The sequence below is a fragment of the Oncorhynchus tshawytscha genome, linkage group LG18 (assembly GCF_018296145.1).
Source record: "Oncorhynchus tshawytscha isolate Ot180627B linkage group LG18, Otsh_v2.0, whole genome shotgun sequence".
Classification (NCBI taxonomy): Eukaryota; Metazoa; Chordata; class Actinopteri; order Salmoniformes; family Salmonidae; genus Oncorhynchus; species Oncorhynchus tshawytscha.
In genome coordinates this window covers 18,431,137-18,450,877 of record NC_056446.1, presented here as the reverse complement: position 1 = coordinate 18,450,877, position 19,741 = coordinate 18,431,137, and the positions used below count along the sequence as shown (strand labels likewise).

Below are 19,741 nucleotides of genomic sequence, written 5' to 3'. Positions count from 1 at the left end.
TGTAACTAGGCATGTGCACCTCCTGTGGTACCACCAAGACCATAGACAGACTATGATGAGATTCCCCCTGCTACAGTTTTCCTTTGGTTAACTCTGTTGGGTAAGACGTGTTGCGGTGGTTGAGTTAAGGGGTCTAGGAATAGGACCAACATACACAAACACACATGCCGAGACACAGGGGAGGGGGGTATTAGGATCCAATTACAGCTCCCTCTGTCATCCACAACTCATTAAGACACACTTCCCTGTCTGGGGAGCACCCCTAACTACTGGGGGTTAAAATGTCGCGCAACTCTGTCGCGGTGTAGCTTACCAACCCTCACTCGTTCCTTCCTTCCCTCACTCCCTCCCTCTCTCCCTCCACCAAGGTATCATGTCCAATTAGGCTGCAATATCCTCCACATGAAACCTGGCTCTCTGGTGGCTGCCTGCCTGGCTTTCCTGTCTTAACAACCGAGGGGAGGCAAAGGCAGAGTGATGATGACTGGACCAAAGACAGGGATATTTCTGGAGGACTTGCCTTGCTTGGCAGCCCAGGGGAATTCCAATCTTGAGGCTCGCCCGGTTCTTTCTTGAGTAAAGGACCTTTGGTGGGCTGCTAGGGACCGTTGAGATTTGCACTTATTGCGCTCTGAAATTGAGGCTCAAGCCGCTCAACCTTGTTGTGACAGATCGATTTGCAGGCAGATTTTCTGTGTTGTCCAATTATAATTGAATTCTGTTTGCTGCCTGGGCCATGTTCCCTCCCTGATAAAACACAATAACTTTCCCCAGATTGGTGGCATCATGGGGTGACAGTGGCACTGTGCTGGAGATGACAAAGTGAATATGTGAGCACCAGATTAGCATTTCCTCTGTGGATTCAGCTGTCAACCATCGTAACTCTGAGAAAAACTCTGAAGGCAAAGGATTAATTGGTGATGTGTCAATGTTTTTCTGGAGCTTTTTGGGGAGTTGCATTTTAATACATTCAGATAACTTCATACAAAGGTAGAGATTATTAAAAAGAAACCCGATTTCAACATCTAGTATTGCACACATAAGCCCCTTTTACTACATCAACTTTTAGTGTGGGAAATGTATAACATAAAGAAACAGGCTGTTTTACCAGGGAGCCCTCCCAGACATCTGGTCTAAGTTATACGGATGCTGCTGCACTGTAGCCATTATCATGCTAAGCAGTCTATCTTCAGAAACAGACATCTGCAATTAGCCACCTCTATTACCGGCTTGGAGGATGCTGTTGTGATTCTTATAAAGTGGCAGGGCATGACATCTCCCGCCAGACTGAAAAGGCCTTGAAAGACAGCAGTGTGCTTAGAGGGAATTCATCCACCGCACGGGTGGACGGACAAATAGCGGACCCTAACGACTCATTACTGTCCTCCTAATGTGGGGAGGGCGCCCCACATCTCTCCCCACGTCTTCACTGTAGTCCTCTCTCCTCTAGGATCTCCCCTATTCTCCTTCTCCCCTGTTTCTCCCCCTATCTCCCCTGTTTCTCCCCCTATCTCCCCTGTTTCTCCCCCTATCTCCCCTGTTTCTCCCCCTATCTCCCCTGTTTCTCCCCCTATCTCCCCTGTTTCTCCCCCTATCTCCCCTGTTCTCCCCCTATCTCCCCTGTTTCTCCCCCTATCTCCCCTGTTTCTCCCCCTATCTCCCCTGTTCTCTTTCCTCTCTCGCCGCTTCCCAGGTTCTCGTTCTCTTTTCTCTGTCCCCAGTTCTCTCCCTTCTCTTCTCAGTCCCCTCTCACCGGCCAGCAGTGTCCTCTGGGAAAAATGAGCTTGGCCAGTTAAGACAGAGGAGCTGATGTGAGCTGCCTTCCCATGGCTCAGTGGTCATTGCCATGTGCCCTTGTATCGCCTCATTTAGGTTCGAACCCCACCCCCTTCTATCTACTGCATCCTCCCCTCAATGGCTTTGTCTCTTGAAATGATCCTTCTTACGAGCAAAGAAATATCATTACCATTTAATCCACCTGTGTTTGACATGAATACTGCCACCAGTCATGTCAGAGAAATGAATAGGATCCTTGGTTGTTTTGTGCTGTTTAATAAGTTAATGCTGTTTTTTGACGTTATTGCATGATTCTTGTTTCCGGAGGTCATTTGTTGAATGTCTGTTTGTGTATTTTTTATTTGACCTTTATTTAACTAGGTAAGTCAGTCAAGAAAAAATCCTTATTATCAATGACGGCATAGGAACAGTTAACCCACTGTTAACTAGGCAGAACAACAGATTTGTACCTTGTCAGCTCGGGGGTTTGATCTTGCAACCTTCCGGTTACTAGTCCAACACTCTAACCACTAGGCTACCCTGCCGCCCCTATTAGGAAGAGACATTGAGAAGGCATGTTAGGTGCAATAAAATTGCTCAGGGAGACAAGTCTGGTAAATATAATGAATCCACAGGACCTTGAGCAGATTCTCTTCACCAGGTGTAAAAGACACAAACAAGCGCACCATAAAAGAAAAGCCTAGTAGAATTCCCGTCAGTACGGCTCCCTCAGGCTAGCTGTATCTCCCCTGAGTTTCACCCGAGGACTACACGATTCTGTCGTTCTGCTTAATAAGATAAAATATCAATTGTAAAACAGAGAGCCAAGTCCTTGCCACAACCTCCAGCAGGTCCTTCCTGGAGGTGGATTAAGTTTCTGGGGTATTGATGCAAAAAGCCATAAGCCAGGGAACATTGTAGGTTGTGTTATTGTCTTGAAGGCCAACAATTACCCTGGCGCTGCCGCATTGCATGGAAATCAGATTTAATCACTCAGCATCAGCAGGCAGTGATTCATGGGCCTTCAGTCACAATGTCGGCTGCCTTTTGTTACCCAGCAGGCTGTGGGGACATGAAGGCTTCACCCAGACCCCCCCCCTGCTGCCTGCCTCTACTGTGGGCCTGCAGTGGGATATTTGTGTTTGTGTGTGGGTATGTGCGTGCGTACGTGCGTGCGTGCGTGTGTGCGTGTGTGTATTTGCGAGTGCGTGTTGAAGATTTTTCATTAGGCTCCATTCAAACTGTCATCAGGGGAGAAACTAGCAACCTGCTAGCTTGTTAATCACCAGCATCATCCAGGCTGGTGGGAGTATAGACCTCTGGTTCCCATCAGCCCAAATGGCTGGAGCTGGAGAATCTGGCACATCAGCAAAACAAAACAGAAAATAATAACAGGAAATATGGAAGAGGCTCCAGTTTATGGGTGATTTCAATCTGCTGCCGCTGCACAAAAGAGGGTTTTATTAAACTAGAATTGATACGCCCTCCAGATTCTGCACCAGCAAATTCAGAGGTGTGTGTGCATCGTCTGCGTACTCTATGGTTGTTGTCGTTATGTTGAAGAGTCATTATGAGGATGCCAAAATGCTGCCATCAATTGTTATGTTTATGACAGTGTAAACCTCATTTCATGTCAAGCAAAAAAGCTGAACATCAGCTTACAGCACAAATTCCACAGTTGGACGCTGCTGTTCTTGCAGTTTTTAAAGTGAACTCTACCCCAGCAAGTTGTTTACAGTGGGGTTTGTGTGATGAGTGGATTTTTTTTTGTTTCAGATCTCGGAGGCAGAATGGGACGACCTCCTGGAAGAGTTTGAAGAGAAGAACTACCTCAACGCCAGGCGTTGGAAACCAGGCCAGGACCCGTACAAACTGTATGCCTTCAACCAGAGAGAGAGTGAGAGGATACCCAGCAACAGAGTTCTCAGAGACACACGCCATTACAGGTAACCTACACAGCACAGCACACGTACACAGCTCATTAATGTGTGTGTACCTTCATGCACACTCGTATGTGTGTTTAAGTGTGAGAAGGCATTTTGTAATTTCCATCTTAATGGCGCTTATTATGCCAGATCACCCTGTCTTTCAAACAGGGCTGCATGTGTCTGCTTCTGTGTGAGCTAATGATGGCTTGTTTCCACACATCGGATATGGTTTCTAGAAGATGAGAGGGAGTTGATCTGTGTAGCAGTAGCTACAAGCTGCATAGACATAGATAATTGCCACATGCGCTGCAGTTTGTGTGAAAACACCCCACTTCATTGGTGGGTGGGTGCTTACATTTGTCCTATTTCACACATGTGCAAGTGTGTATTATGTGTGGTTTGGAAATGAGTTTTCAGCATATCCCACTCCCCCTGAGACACCCTCGGAGAGTAGGGTCACGGCCAGGGATCAGCCATTATTGACGGCGACCCTGGGGCAATTAGGGTTAAGTGCCTTGCTTAAGAGCACATAGACAGATTTTTCACTTAGTCGACTCGGGGATTCAAACTAGCGACCTTTCAGTTACTGGCCCATTGCTCTTGATCGCTAGGCTACCTGCCACCCCCATTACATTTGCTTTTATTCGCAGACTCCCAATTAGACTAAGACCATTAGTCTTACAGCGGATATCATCCAAATCCTCTCACTGCACGACTGATGTTTCAAATACCATGAAGCAACAAACCCTGCATGAATCCCTCAAAGACGGATTCCCCCGGAAATAAGAAGAACACAGGGGATGCTACTATAATAGTGGAACACATACAGATGCGGAAAATATCAAACACCGTGTTTGCAAATATCATAGGATGATTTTTGACCATAGAAACACAGACTTGGCAACTTCCACACTCAATTGTTGACTGGTGTGATGTTTTCATGAATGAAAGCAGTTGAGCATCATGCTGACAGAGCCTACACTCTCGAAATGTTTAACTAACATACAAAAACCCTTAGGAGGCGAGACAATCGTGTTATTTTACACAGACTAATCTGCTGGCATGAAATGTTCATTTTAGAGCACTATGCTCTACTTCAACTTCGTTTGACAGTGATGTTAAGCTTCTTTTTCATTCTGTTTTCAGGACTATTTAGCTGCTTGCTTTTAACTGAAAATTCCACCCCAAAACTATCTTGCATCATATGGGGATGATTTCTGTATTTTGACAGTTATACAGTACCAGTCAAAAGTTTGAACACACCTACTCATTCAAGGGTTTTTCTTTATTTTTTACTATTTTCTACATTGTAGAATAATAGTGAAGATATCAAAACTCTGAAATAACACATATGGAAGCATGTAGTAACCAAAATAAGTGTAAAACAAATCAAAATATATTTTAGATTTGAGATTCTTCAAAGTAGCCACCCTTTGCCTTGATGACAGCTTTGCACACTCTTGGAAATCTTGATTGCTGACAATTGAATCATTTGGGTACAATGTCAGCAATGCTCCCTGCCTAGGAGACAGTTAAGGACACTGATGCGCCTCTCAGCCATACTCCCATCTCTCACAGCTTCTATCCATCCATGCTGGAATGAAGGGTGAGAGAATTGAACGACCTATATTGATTTTCACTTTTAGTGGTGTGTTTGTCTCCAGCCCTCAGGAACCGCCTGCTTGTTAGCTTCAGCAGAAAAACCCGTTTATGTAATTAATGTGATCTGCTCAGACCAAACAAAGGAGAAAGAGAGATGTGTGTCTTTATCATACACTTATTGTCTTGCATGTCGTTTTAATTTTGTTTGAGCTAATTGTCCTGTACTGTAGTTACCTAGTTGGGTATGTGGATGATCTTCACAAATCTTTATCATGCATTTTTACTGGTGGAGAACGATTTGCTGCAATGTTGATGAACATGGGGCAATTACTAATTTATGACATTTCTCTAAGTTGCTTACAGCTATGAGCTATTTTCAAATGAACAACTGCACACCCCAATCTGGGTCAGCCTAGCAGCTTTGTTTGATCGTCCAGATTACTGTAAATCCATGAAAGTTTAAACATGGAAACTGCATTTGGGGAAAGTGGGATAAGTTGAGCCATTGTTTACATTCAGCATTACTCCGTCAAGGGAAATATAGTATTCAACTCTAACAAAGATATCTACATATATTTCAGGATGTTGTGTATCCCTGGACATAATCAGAATTCATGTAAACATTGCAGTTTTGAAAGCTTTGTCTTTTGGCACAACTTTCTATGCTTCCTTTCTTAAGTTTCGCTTTTGTGTCTTTTACTTTAGGTATTGTAGGTTTTATGAAAATACAATAGCTTTGGTAATTAAAAATATATTTCACAGCGATTCAGATGGTACAATGATTATCTACAGTATGCATTGCCTGTTTTGTTACATAAACTGATATTAGGCAAACTATTAGAATTTTTCAACCAGGAAATGGCAGAGTGATTTCTGCATATTGCACCTTTAAGCATCTTTTAACACAGACTTAATACCTTACAAACACTTTGTACTTTTTCAACACTTTAACACACTTTTTCTCCCCAATTTCGTGGTATCCAATTGTTTTAGTAGCTTCTATCTTGTCTCATCGCTACAACTCCCGTACCGGCTCGGGAGAGACGAAGGTTGAAGGTCATGCGTCCTCCGATACACAACCCAACTAAGCTGCACTGCTTCTTAACACAGCGCGCATCCTACCGGCCAAGCCCTCCCTAACCCGGATGACGCTAGGCCAATTGTGCGTCGCCCCACAGACCTCCCGGTCGCGGCCGGTTACAACAGAGCCTGGGCGCGAACCCAGAGTCTCTGGTGGCACAGCTGGCACTGTTGTACTTTTTCAACACTTTTAACATAGGCCTGGCCCTGCTGTTACCTCATATACCAAAAATAATGCCTTGCATTACGCCTGAGAAGAAAACAATTCAATTTGCTCAACTTGCCATTGACTATTGATTCAACTTACCCCATGGCCATTGATTCAACTTACCCCATGGCCATTGGTTCAACTTACCCCATGGCCATTGGTTCAACTTACCCCATGGCCATTGGTTCAACTTACCCAAGGCAAACATTTGGACTATATTAGCCCACACAGTTACAAGGATGCACTTTCATGCTATGTGTTTAAGACCTTATAGAGATCCCAACTGATGTATAGAACAACCTTAAAAGTATCTACTTTGGTTTAGATAAAGTCAAGCATCTTGAAACTTCTAACACAATGAATTAATTTGACTTGGTGAAAATCAGTTTTTTGGACCTAACTTGCTTCCCAATTTTTCCATGTGTTTTCTTCCATTACAGACTCTATGAAATGATGACCTCTTCCTAAATATTTAGTCAAATTAATAATTTTGTGTATGGTTTCCTTTAAACAAGGGTGGCTCAACTTACCCCTTTGGCTCAACTAACCAGATAGTATCTTTTGGATACAAATGGAGAGTTTTCCGCAGATTCGGTTATTTGCATTTTGTGACCAATAAACATGTACTTTGAGCACAAATCGAACTGCTTATGGTTAGCCAAGATCCAGTTGGAAGAGCCAAATTGAGAGTTAAAGTTCGCCTTTGCCCCAGGTATTGCACTCAAGCTTTTTGGATGGTTGGTTGTTGCTGATGAGGCTAGGATAGAAAGCCGTTCCTTCTTGTCTCATTGATCGGGTCCGTCACACGGAGCCTCAGGCTTTTCCACACATTGACCTGGCTTCTACCTGTCTGTCAACCATTGTATCGCTCTATCGCTTACAAGACAACCACTTGTCTCACTCCCTCTTTCATCTTTCAGGTCTCCCTGCGGAGAGATAGGACATGTGTGGGAATGTGTGTGTGTGTGGTTATGTGGGTGTCTATATATGTGTGTGTGTGTGTGTGAGAGAGAGAGAGAGAGAGAGAGACTTGAGTGTGAAAGGTAGAAATGAGTCAGTTATTGATTGCTCCTCTGTATTTGGCTAACACCAGATCTACGGTCAGCCGGTCACCAGGACATGTCCTCCTGTATTTGGCTAACACCAGATCTACGGTCAGCCAGTCACCAGGACATTTCATCCTGTATTTGGCTAACACCAGATCTACGGTCAGCCAGTCACCAGGACATGTCCTCCTGTGTTTGGCTAACACCAGATCTACGGTCAGCCAGTCACCAGGACATGTCCTCCTGTATTTGGCTATTACACAAGAAGCCTCGACCCCCTCCGGGACACACACCAGTCCAGTTGAATAAACGGTGCCTGGCATCCAGCCTTGTTTAGGAATTCATATTTACTCAAAACCTGAAACCTCAACTGCATTTTGCCGTTTCAGCAGGTCTGAAAATATATCCTCACACTGTCTGCCAAGTCTCTATTCACTGTAATATTTATGTTGAATTGGTGCCAGTGAATATTCACAACCGTCACTCCTCCCTGCTCCAGCAGACAGACAGACAGACAGATAGACAGACAGACAGACAGACAGACAGACAGATGCTAAACCCATTCTATTATGTTATGAGCTGCCAGCCTACAGCCCAGAGTGACCTTCCTAGAGCAAAGCCTTTCATAACGGAAACTCACTGTCGTGTGGCTCACCAGTCGCCACACCTAGCGCTTTTCTCCACCTAGAAGCTAGGCTGCTTTGAATGTGAGGAACATGTTGCTGTGGCATTTCATATGTGGTGGTTTAGGAAGGCAGCTGTGCTTAGGGAGAACATTGGGCTCCATATTTCCCCACAGACTCCCCTCCGCCTCTCAGTCGGCCATCGATCTCCATTGAAGCACAGTGCTTTAGTAATTAGACAGAAAACACAGCACAGAAAATGAGTTAATTGCTCTCTGGTTCCACCTGGGTTGTTGTTGTCGTAGCTGGATCTAAATGTGTTTTGAAAATATACCAGGCTTTACTGACTCACTTATGGCCTGTTTATACCTGAAAAGCTCTATGTCGATCAAAGAAATGACCACAATCTATACGATATTGATAACTCCTGTCCTCCACCCTCCTCTTTTTGTGTGTAGAGCCTGCAATCCACTGTACCTGAATCAAACATGAATCATTCAACTCCTGTCTGTGTCCTAGTAAAACAATGTTGCAGCTCTCACAGCTCCACAGGCTTGATTATAAAGCCAAGGAAGGCTATTGAACAGGGTGAGTTCTCTTATAGGAGGGGTCATTTTTCATCTTTGATTAAAAAAGGGGTTGTATTGAAATTGGGATTGCTGAAGCGCACACCTCACACGAGGTTCATTTCACAACACATTCTCGCTCATATTACTGCAGAGAACTTTCACCGCCTCTTTTAACCTAACGTTTCAGATGAATGGCTAAAATTTGATCAAAGTTTCTCACTCAAATTGTATTTACTTTTTGCACTCAGTTTATTTAAGTGTTACCTGAATTTTAAAAAGCTTAATCTTGAGAAAAGTTTGGCAAAAAATGCAGTCAATTTAAACTGATGTGTTTGCTGAAATTGTCTAATATGTTCATTCATTGTCTAATATGTTCATTCATTGTCTAATATGTTCACTCATTGTCTAATATGTTCACTCATTGTCTAATATATTAATTCATTGTCTAATATGTTCATTCATTGTCTAATATGCTCATTCATTGTCTAATATGTTCATTCATTGTCTAATATGTTCATTCATTGTCTAATATGTTCATTCATTGTCTAATATGTTCATTCATTGTCTAATATGCTCATTCATTGTCTAATATGTTCATTCATTGTCTAATATGTTCATTCATTGTCTAATATGTTCATTCATTGTCTAATATGTTCATTCATTGTCTAATATGTTCATTCATTGTCTAATATGTTCATTCATTGTCTAATATGTTCATTCATTGTCTAATATGTTCATTCATTGTCTAATATGTTCATTCATTGTCTAACATGTTAATTCATGTATTTGACACTGGGCATATTCATTTATACAATAATTATTATTCAATATGTCCTCACCCGGGATTTGAACTCACTACCTCTTGGGTCATGGCATTCCAACCTTCCTGCTATGCCACTATGTCTGTGTCAACTGTCACTTAATTTCACCATTCTGTCTTCATTGATTTGATTTATTATTTAAGCAACTTTCGTTTTTTCTGTATAGTTGTCTCTTATTGGTGGGGCATATTACTCTGTTTGAATTAATATTACTCCTTAATCCCTATGATAAATAACATTTTGTGTGTACTTTTAACGTACGCGCAAAGTGTAGCAATACAAGGGCCAAATATGTAAATTAAAATGTTGTATGTTAAAGACAATGTGTGTGTGTAATCAGTTTCACAGCCTTTTTTTAGGTAACATGTCCAAATACTAATTTCTAATTGAATGAACCTATTAGGCAATTTGAGCAAACACATAATTTCAAGTTGACAACGTTTTCCATACGTTTTCTTATGTTTGGACCAACAAAAATGTTTATGTTCAGGTAACACTTTGACTGAAAAGTGAGAAAAAAATAGGCTGTGGAACCAGTTACTTAATGATATTTAGTTGAAACAACATGTTTCAGTGTTTGTCAGATAACCTTCGTACACAGTACGCAACATTAGAAGACGGTTGAGTGAAAGGTTGAGTGAAATAGTTTGAAATGTGCTGACAGGAGCCATCATCTGTCAATATTGAACGATTACACAATGCTGGCTACAGAATCTCTACCTCCTCTGTCACACTAGTACAAACAACTCTACGATTCCTTAACTTGAGCAAGTTTAACCAGAGCCTGTGATCATGTGGCTGGGTCTGCGTTATAGGCAGAGAGAGAGAGAGAGAGAGAGAGAGAGAGAGAGAAAGAAAAACAAAGGGAGAGAGAGAGACAAAGAGAGAGAAAACCTGAGCCTACTGTACGCCTTCACTATGTTGAATCCCTAAAACAGTACAGAACAAGAAGGAACAGCACGTCAGAAACCAGCTCAATGTAATTGAAGAACCCATAGACTACAATCACTTCTGGGAAAATTGGAAAACACTTGTAACGGTTTTCTTCCTCTTCTGAGGAGGAGTAGGAAGGATCGGACCAATATCCAGCGTGGTAAGTGTTCGTCATTTTATTAAACTGAACACTACAATACAAAGTAAACTAAAAGAACAACCGAAACAGTTCCGTCTGGTAACTAATACAAAGACAGAAAACAACTACCCACAACCCATAGTGGGAAAACAGGCTGCCTAAGTATGGTTCTCAATCAGAGACAACGATCGACAGCTGCCTCTGATTGGGAACCATACCAGGCCAAAACCAGAAATACAAAACAAAGAACAAAAACATAGAATGCCCACCTCAACTCACGCCCTGACCAAACTAAAATAGAGACATGAAAAAGGAACTAAGGTCAGGATGTGACAACACTAAACAAACAACAACACAAAGAGTTATCTATTCAATATGGAGATGTATGGTAAACCACTTCTCCAATCTTTTTGGCCCTATAACAAAGAACAAAGAACAAACAGCAAAAATATATACAGTACCAGTCAAAGGTTTGGACACACCTACTCATTCAAGGGTTTTTCTTTGTTTTTACTGTTTTCTACATTGTAGAATAATAGTGAAGACATCAAAACTATGAAATAACACAAATGGAATCATGTAGTTACCAAAAACATATTAAGCAAATCTAAATATATTTGAGATTTGAGATTCTTCAAAGTAGCCACCCTTTGTCTTGATGACAGCTTTGCACACTCTTGGCATTCTTTCAACCAGCTTCATGAGGAATGCTTTTCCAACAGTCTTGAAGGAGTTCCCACATATGCTGAGCAGTTGTTGGCTGCTTTTCCTTCCCTCTGCGGTCCAACTCATCCCAAACCATCTCAATTGGGTTGAGGTCGTGTGATTGTGGAGGCCAGGTCATCTGATGTAGCACTCCCTCACTCTCCTTGGTCAAATAGCCTTTACACAGCCTGGAGGTGTGTTTTGGGTCATTGTCCTGTTGAAAAACAAATGATAGTCCCACTAAGCCAGGCCTGGGCAATTATTTTCCATGGAGGGCCACATTAGAATATATTTTTGCCATTGTGGGCCAGAATCATATTACAGGATTATACATCATGTGTATGACTGTGTTGACAGATACATCTACTGTAAATCACGTCCAGATATGCTACTTATTATACTTTTTTAACATGCACAGAAATAAACCACATCCATGTTCTCCTTTTGGTAGGTGTTTTCATTATTAAACATGCATTGAACTACATGGAGGGAAAAGTACACTGTGCATTCAGCACCACGGACAGAACTCTTGTTAACGGGTACAAAAACACAAGAAAGAGAGAGAGCTCAACATTACATTTAAACTACTCAATCAGTGTGAGGAGTGAAGTCTCTGATGGGCATTGACTAGAGCAGTGAAGTCAGGTATAGTTTCTGACGTCGCTATGCGCAGGATTGCTGAGAGGTGAGAGTCAGTAAGAGATGATCTGTGCCTTGACTTGTTATATTTCATCACTGAAAATGTTTGTTCACATGCAGTCCATGCAACTTTTACTCCTGAACCTATTTAGGCTTACCATAACCTGTTTTTAATTTTTAATTCCTTTGTAAACAATTTTAGATATACAGTAGATATACGTTTCAAAAATATGTCAATATGCCCTTGAGCAAGGCACTTAAAGGAACAATTGGGGTTAAGTCTCTCTGGATAAGTATGTGTCTGTTGACCCAAATAGTACAAACATATTCTGAGCATGACTCCTAATCGTTGGAAAGTTTTGTTCATCGAGAGATGCATAGAACCTCGTCAGTGACATTGTTTTGAATAGTTCTCCAATCATTGCATCAGACTGAAGATCGATGAGCTCAAGTTGCAGGTCAGTGGGAGCGTTACCCACATTGAAGGTGAAAGGAGAGGAAACCAACAGCATGTCATTTTCCAACACTTTGAAATCCTCAAAGCGAAGAGAAAACTCACCATTCGAAGCACGCAGCAGCAATGTATACTTCTCTCGCTTGTCATCTCATAGGGAACAGACTAGTAGTGTCGCAAGGTGGGTGAGATTGTTGTCATCTCATAGGGAACAGACTAGTAGTGTCGCAAGGTGGGTGAGATTGTTGTCATCTCATAGGGAACAGACTAGTAGTGTCGCAAGGTGGGTGAGATTGTTGTCATCTCATAGGGAACAGACTAGTAGTGTCGCAAGGTGGGTGAGATTGTTGTCATCTCATAGGGAACAGACTAGTAGTGTCGCAAGGTGGGTGAGATTGTTGTCATCTACTTGGCGGGTCAGGAGGAGTCATTTTCCCTTGAAAGCTTTGACAAGACTGTACATCTGATGTGCAAAAAGGCCTTTCCCTTTTAGTTTGGAATTCAGTTCCTTCGTGAAGGCCATGATGTCCACGGTGAAGGCAAAATCAGCCAACCATTCTTTATCTTGCAGTTGAGGGAAATCCACGTCTTCCTTTCATTTGCAAAAACTCAGCAATCGCCGACTTCAGGTCCCACACCCTTTTAAGCACATTCCCCAAACTCAGCCATCTCACATTTGGTAGGGGAGATCTGCATGTCCCGACTTTGTCTCTTCCGACAGTGAGACAAACTTCATGTCGTTTAAAATTTTGCTCTTATCACTTTACCACTTTCGTGACTGTATCCACAACGTGGCTCATTTTCAGAACACATGTACAGAGCACCTCCTGATGGATAATGCAATGCAGGAAAAAAAAATCTGATCTCGGTTCAGCTCAGTTACTTGATCTTGTATCCTTTTCAAAAGGCCAACGCTTTTTCCTGTCAAGTTTGGCTACCCATCAGTGGTTACACTGGATAACTTTTCAAAACTATGTCCCAGCTTTGCCACACACTTATTAACCTCCTCCAATAAATATTTCCCTGTGGTTGTGCTCTTCGTTGACTGCACTGAAGCAAGCTCCTCTGTCATTTCAAAGTTTGGGGTTATGCCTCGTAAGAATATAAACAATTTTCCAGGGCCATGGAAAAATAGGTGAAATCCTTTACGCTGTCTTTCAACTGTTGTTCCATCTTCTCTGCAATGTCCTCAACATGTGGAAACATTTTCAAACAGCTCTTTCTTGTCTGGGAAGAGTATTGCTGTAGAGTCAATTAAACATTCTATAATGAATTTGCCCTCAGCGAATGGCTTGCTATATTTAGCAATTTTGTGGGACAGTACAGAGCTAGCTCTCGCAATTCCGTCGTTTGCTGAATGCAGTTTTGTGAAAAGTCCTTGCTGCTTTTGCAACTGAGAAAGCTACTCTTTCAATGTACTTGCCCTCTGCTCAGAAGACATATTCCTATATTTCTCTGCATGCTTCGTCTGGAAGTGTTGGGACAAGTTGTAGTCTTTCAAGACAGCAATGCTCTCTTTGCGCACTAAGCACACAGCTTTCCTTGATATCTTAATAAAGAAATCATTAGATGTCCACTCTTGCTGGAACACCCAACATTCATTGTCCACGTTCCTTTTCATTGAAATCTCGGAAAAACTTATTTTGGAGCAGATTCTAGCAACTATTTGTAACTATGACGTGTGTCAACCTGTCAGTCACTGTCTGTCCTCCTGCAGTTGTTATATATACGTGCCTTCAAAATAAAAGTCCCACAAGCGGTGGGAGTTAAATCATTTCACAAAGGTGAGTATTCATTGGGCTTTTAATTTGAATAACAAAAAAAAAATTCAAATACTTTATATGATCTGACCATGGTTCCGCGGACCATATTGAATCAGGTTGCAGACCGCATACGGGCCTTTGCCTTTGCCCAGGCCTGCACTAAGTGCAAACCAGATGGGATGGCGTATTGCTGCAGAATGCTGTGGTAGCCATGCTGGTTAAGTGTACCTTGAATTCTAAATAAATCATTGACTGTGTCACCAGCAAAGCACCCCCACACCCTCACACCTCCTCCTCCATGCTTCACAGTGGGAACCACACATTCAGAGATTTTCCGTTCACCTTCTCTGTATCTCACAAAGACACGGCGGTTGGAACCAAAAATCTCAAGTTTGGACTCATCAAACCTAAGGACAGATTTCCACCGGTCTAATGTCCATTGCTTTTGTTTCTTGGCCCAAGCAAGTCTCTTCTTCTTATTGGTGTCCTTTAGTAGTGGTTTCTTTGCAGCAATTCGACCATGAAGGCCTGATTCATGCAGTCTCCTTTGAACAGTTGATGTTGAGATGTGTCTGTTACTTGAACTCTGTGAAGCATTTATTTGGGCAGCAATTTCTGAGGCTGGTAACTCTAATGAACTTTGCCTCTGCAGCTGAGGCAACTCTGGGTCTTCCATTCCTGTGGCGCTAATCATGAGAGCCAATTTCATCATAGCACTTCAAGGTTTTTGCGACTGCACTTTAAGAAATGTTCAAAGTTCTCTTTCCTTATTTGAGCTGTTCTTGCCTTAATATGGCCTTGGTCTTTTACCAAATAGGGCTATCTTCTGTATACCACCCCTACCTTGTCACAACAATTGGCTCAAACACATTAAGAAGGAAAGAAATTCCACAAATTAACTTTTAACGAGGCACACCTGTTAATTTAAATGCATTCCAGGTCACTACCTCATGAAGCTGGTTGAGAGAATGCCAAGAGTGTTGAAAGCTGTCATCAAAGCAAAGGGGGGCAACTTTGAAGAATCTAAAATATAAAAATTATTTTGATTTGTTTAACACTTTTTTGGTTACTATGTGATTCCATATGTGTGTCCAAACTTTTGACTGGTAGTGTACATGATTAAATACATAACTTAGAATCAACTATTAAAGACTATCAGAACCCACTGGATTCTCCAATTACATTGAATGAACTACAGGACAAAATACGATATATGCGTCAACAGCAACCTTGGGAAAATCCTCTGCATTATCATTGACATCAGACTCGTACATTTCCTCAATGAAAACAATGTACTGAGCAAATGTCAAAATGACTTTTTACCAAATTACCGTACGACAGACCACGTATTAACCCTGCACACCTTAATTGACAAACAAACAAACCAAAACAAAGACAAAGTCTTCTCGTGCTTTGTTGATTTCAAAAAAGCTTTTGACTCAATTTGGCACGAGGGTCTGCTATACAAATTGATGGAAAGTGGTGTTGGGGGAAAAACATACGACATTATAAAATCCCTGCAAACACATTTCTTTCCAAAGGACCATGGTGTGAGACATGGATGCAGCTTAAGCCCCAACCTCTTCAACATATATTTCAACTAATTGGTGAGGGCACTAGAACAGTCTGCAGCACCCGGCCTCACCCTACTATAATCTGTAGTCTGCTGATGATCTGGTGCTTCTGTCCCCAACCAAGATGGGCTTATGGGGAGGCTGATATTCTAGAGGTTAGAGCTTTAGGCCGGAAGGTTGCTGGATCAAATCCCAGAGCTGACAAGGTAAAAATATGTTGTTCTGCCCTGAGCAAGGCAGTTAACCCACTGTTCCTTGGGTGCCGAAGACGTGGATGTCGATTATGGCATCCCTCCGCACCTCTCTGTTTCAGAGTTGTAGAACTGAATGCATTGAACTGAAATGTGTCTTCCGCATTTAACCCAACCCCTCTGAATCTCAGTAAGACAATAATAATGGTGTTCCAAAAAAGGTCCAGTTGCTAGGACAACAAATACAAATGCTGTCTAGACACTGTTGCACTAGCGCACACAAAAAACTATACATACCTCAGCCTAAACATCAGCACCACACTTAACTTCCACAAAGCTGAGAGACAATGCAAGAAGGGCCTTCTATGCCATAAAAAGGAACACAAATTCGACATACCAATTAGAGGCCTCCCGGGTGGCGTAGTGGTTAAGGGCGCTGTACAGTTGTGCCACCAGAGACTCTGGGTTTGCGCCCAGGCTCTGTCATAACCAGGGAGGGGAGGGGTTGGCCGGTAGGGATATCTTTGCCTCATCACGCACCAGCGACTCCTGTGGCGGGCCGAGCGCAGTGCACGCTAACCAAGGTTGCCAGGTGCACTGTGTTTCCTCCGACTCATTGGTGCAGCTGGCGTCCGGTATGGATGCGTGCTGTGTTAAGAAGCAGTGAGGCTTTGTTGGGTTGTGTATCGGAGGACGCATGACTTTCAACCTTCGTCTCTCCCGAGCCCGTACGGAAGTTGTAGCGAGGAGACAAGATAGTAGCTACTAAACAATTGGATACCACAAAAACGGGGTAACATTTTTAAAATAAATAAAATATTTAAAAAACAGACATACCAATTAGGATCTAGCTAAAAATACTTGATTCAGTTATAGAACCTGAGGTCTGGGGTCCGCTCACCAACCAAGAATTCAGACTCTGCATGAAGAATTCCGCAAAAATATCCTCAGTATACAATGTAAAACACCAAATAATACATGCAAAGCTAAATTAGGCCGATACTCACTAATGATCAAAATCAAAATTAAATTCTACAACCACCAAAAAAGGAAGCGATTCCCAAGCCTATCATAACAAAGCCATCACCTACAGAGAGATGAACCTGTAGAGGAGACTCATAAGCAAGCTGGTCCTAGGACTCAAACAGACCCCACAGAGCCCCAGGACAGCAACACAATTAGACCCAACCAAATCATGAGAAAACAAAAGATGATTACTTGACACACTGGAAAGAATGAACAAAAAGCAGAGCAAACTAGAATGCTATTTGGCCCTTAACAGAGAGTCTACAGTTGCAGAATACCTGACCACTGTGACTGACCCAAACTTAAGGAAAGCTTTGACTATGTTCAGACTCAGTGAGCATAGCCTTGCTATTGAGAAAGGCTGCTGTAGGCAGACCCGGCTCTCAAGAGAAGACAGGCTATGTGCACACTGCTCACAAAATGAGGTGGAAACTGAGCTGCACTTCCAAAACTCCTGCCAAAAGTATGACCATACTAGAGACGCATATTTCCCTCAGATTACACAGATCTACATAAACTCCCATATCTGTTGGGTGAAATACCACAGTGGGTCATCACAGCAGCAAGATGTGTGACATGTTGCCACAAGAAAAGGGCAACCAGTGAAGAACAAACACCATTTTAAATACAACCCATATTTGTTTTTTTTCTTTCCTTTTGAACTTGAACTATTTGCACATCATTACAACACTGCCCTTGACACACACAAAAACATCCTGTGGCGTACTGCATTAGCATCGAAAAGCCCACACGGTATGCAACTTTTCAGGGAAGTTAGGAACCAATATACACAGGCAGTTAGGAAAGCAAAGGCTAGCTTTTTCAAACAGAAATGTGCATCCTGTAGCACAAACTCCAAAAAGTTCTGGGACACTGTAAAGTCCAGGGAGAATAAAAGCACCTCCCCCCAGCTGCCCACTGCAGTAATGCTAGGAAACACTGTCACCACCGATAAATCCATGATAATTGAGAATTTCAATTTCAATTTCAATACATAGCCAATCTATAAATAGCCCAAACAACTACCTCTTCCCCTACTGTATTTATTTATTTTGCTCCTTTGCACCCCAGTATCTCTACTTGCACACTCATCTTCTGCACATCTATCACTCCAGTGTTTAATTGCTATATTGTAATTATTTTCCCACTATGGCCTATTTATGGCCTTACCTCCCTTATCCTACCACATTTGCAAACACTGTATAGACCTTTTCTACTGTATTATTGACTGTATCTTTGTTTTACTCCATGTGTAACTCTGTGTTGTTTGTGTCGCACTGCTTTGCTTTATCTTGGCCAGGTCGCAGTTGTAAATGAGAACTTGTCCTCAACTAGCCTTCCTGTTTAAATAAAGGGGATATAAAAAATATATATAGACATAATATTTCATTTGAAATGTCTTTATTCTATTGGAGTGTAATGTTTACTGTTCATTTTTTGTTGTTTATTTTGCTTTTGTTTATTATCTTCTTCACTTGCTTTGGCAATGTTAACATATGTTTCCCATGCCAATAAAGCCCTTGAATTGAATTGAGAGGGGCCCTTGATTAACACCAGCAGGGGCCTCTGGCTGCTCTCTCCAGTCCCGTGGTGTAAAGCAGAGGAAATTGGTCTGTCAGAAGAAGCCTGAGGGGTCTAGTATTACCCTCCAGGACCTGTTCACTGTCCTTGCCCACTCTCCTTTCTCTTTCTCTCTTTTTTATTCATCTTTCTTGTCCTGCTGCCTAATGAAATAATTCATGCAAATGGTGTGGACTAATAGAGCAGAGCGGCAGGCAGATGATATAGAAGGAGGAGGCTGATCAGCTAGCCAAGCTTTGGGGCTGGGGGTGTACTGGATGGTGTGTTCTGCTGCTCTGACAGTCAGTAATGGGCATGTGGATCTCCCCTAGAAGGCCAGGAGCTTAGCAGAGTTACAGCCGGACGCGTTCACAATCACAACCCCTGAGCGAGCCAACGCACACACACCACACTAGCACTGCACAAGGAGGGAGGGAGGTCACTGCCGCATGTCCACCCCCTCTTTGTCCATTGTGTGTAGCTCTCTCTCCGTCTGTCTCTCTCACCAGCTTGTGTTTTCCTCTGTCTGTCTGTCTGTCTGTCTGTCTGTCTGTCTGTCTGTCTGTCTGTCTGTCTGTCTGTCTGTCTGTCTGTCTGTCTGTCTGTCTGTCTGTCTGTCTGTCTGTCTGTCTGTCTGTCTGTCTGTCTGTCTGTCTGTCTGTCTGTCAGTCAGTCAGTCAGTCAGTCCGTCCGTCCGTCCGTCTGTCTGTTTGTTCACATTGCCATCACTGGACAGTTGTTTTTGTTCTAGACAGCAGCCAGGGTTCCAGACAAATGCAATCAACTTCAGTTTCAACTCTTTGATTGAATTATCCCAAACAACGGAGTCCTCTATTACAAACGTAGAAGTCACAGCCTTATTTTAGCTGCTGAACTAATGACATGTTCACACTGTAACTCCAATGAAATTTTTTCTTCAGTTCTTGTCTTGTACATACACAGAACGTTTGTAGGATCTGTCTGTGTCAGTCATGTCTGTTTCACCCCATCTCACCTTGATGTTCTATTTCAGCTCACTCCTCCTCGGCCTGTCTTCACTGACAGGTACTAACTCTCTCAGGTGCCTTGGCTACAGAGAGGGGAGGCTCCATGGCTAGATGATTG

General features: G+C 42.5%; 1 protein-coding gene across 1 annotated transcript in view; it reads left to right on the top strand.

Annotated features, from left to right (window-relative positions):
* Positions 1–19,741, top strand: part of LOC112218087 (polypeptide N-acetylgalactosaminyltransferase 14) — a 113,160-nt gene that overhangs the window by 14,878 nt on the left and 78,541 nt on the right. Inside the window, exon 2 of the mRNA XM_042300763.1 lies at positions 3,553–3,722. Coding sequence (XP_042156697.1) covers positions 3,553–3,722 — 170 coding nt within the window. The remainder of the gene's footprint in view (positions 1–3,552; positions 3,723–19,741) is intronic.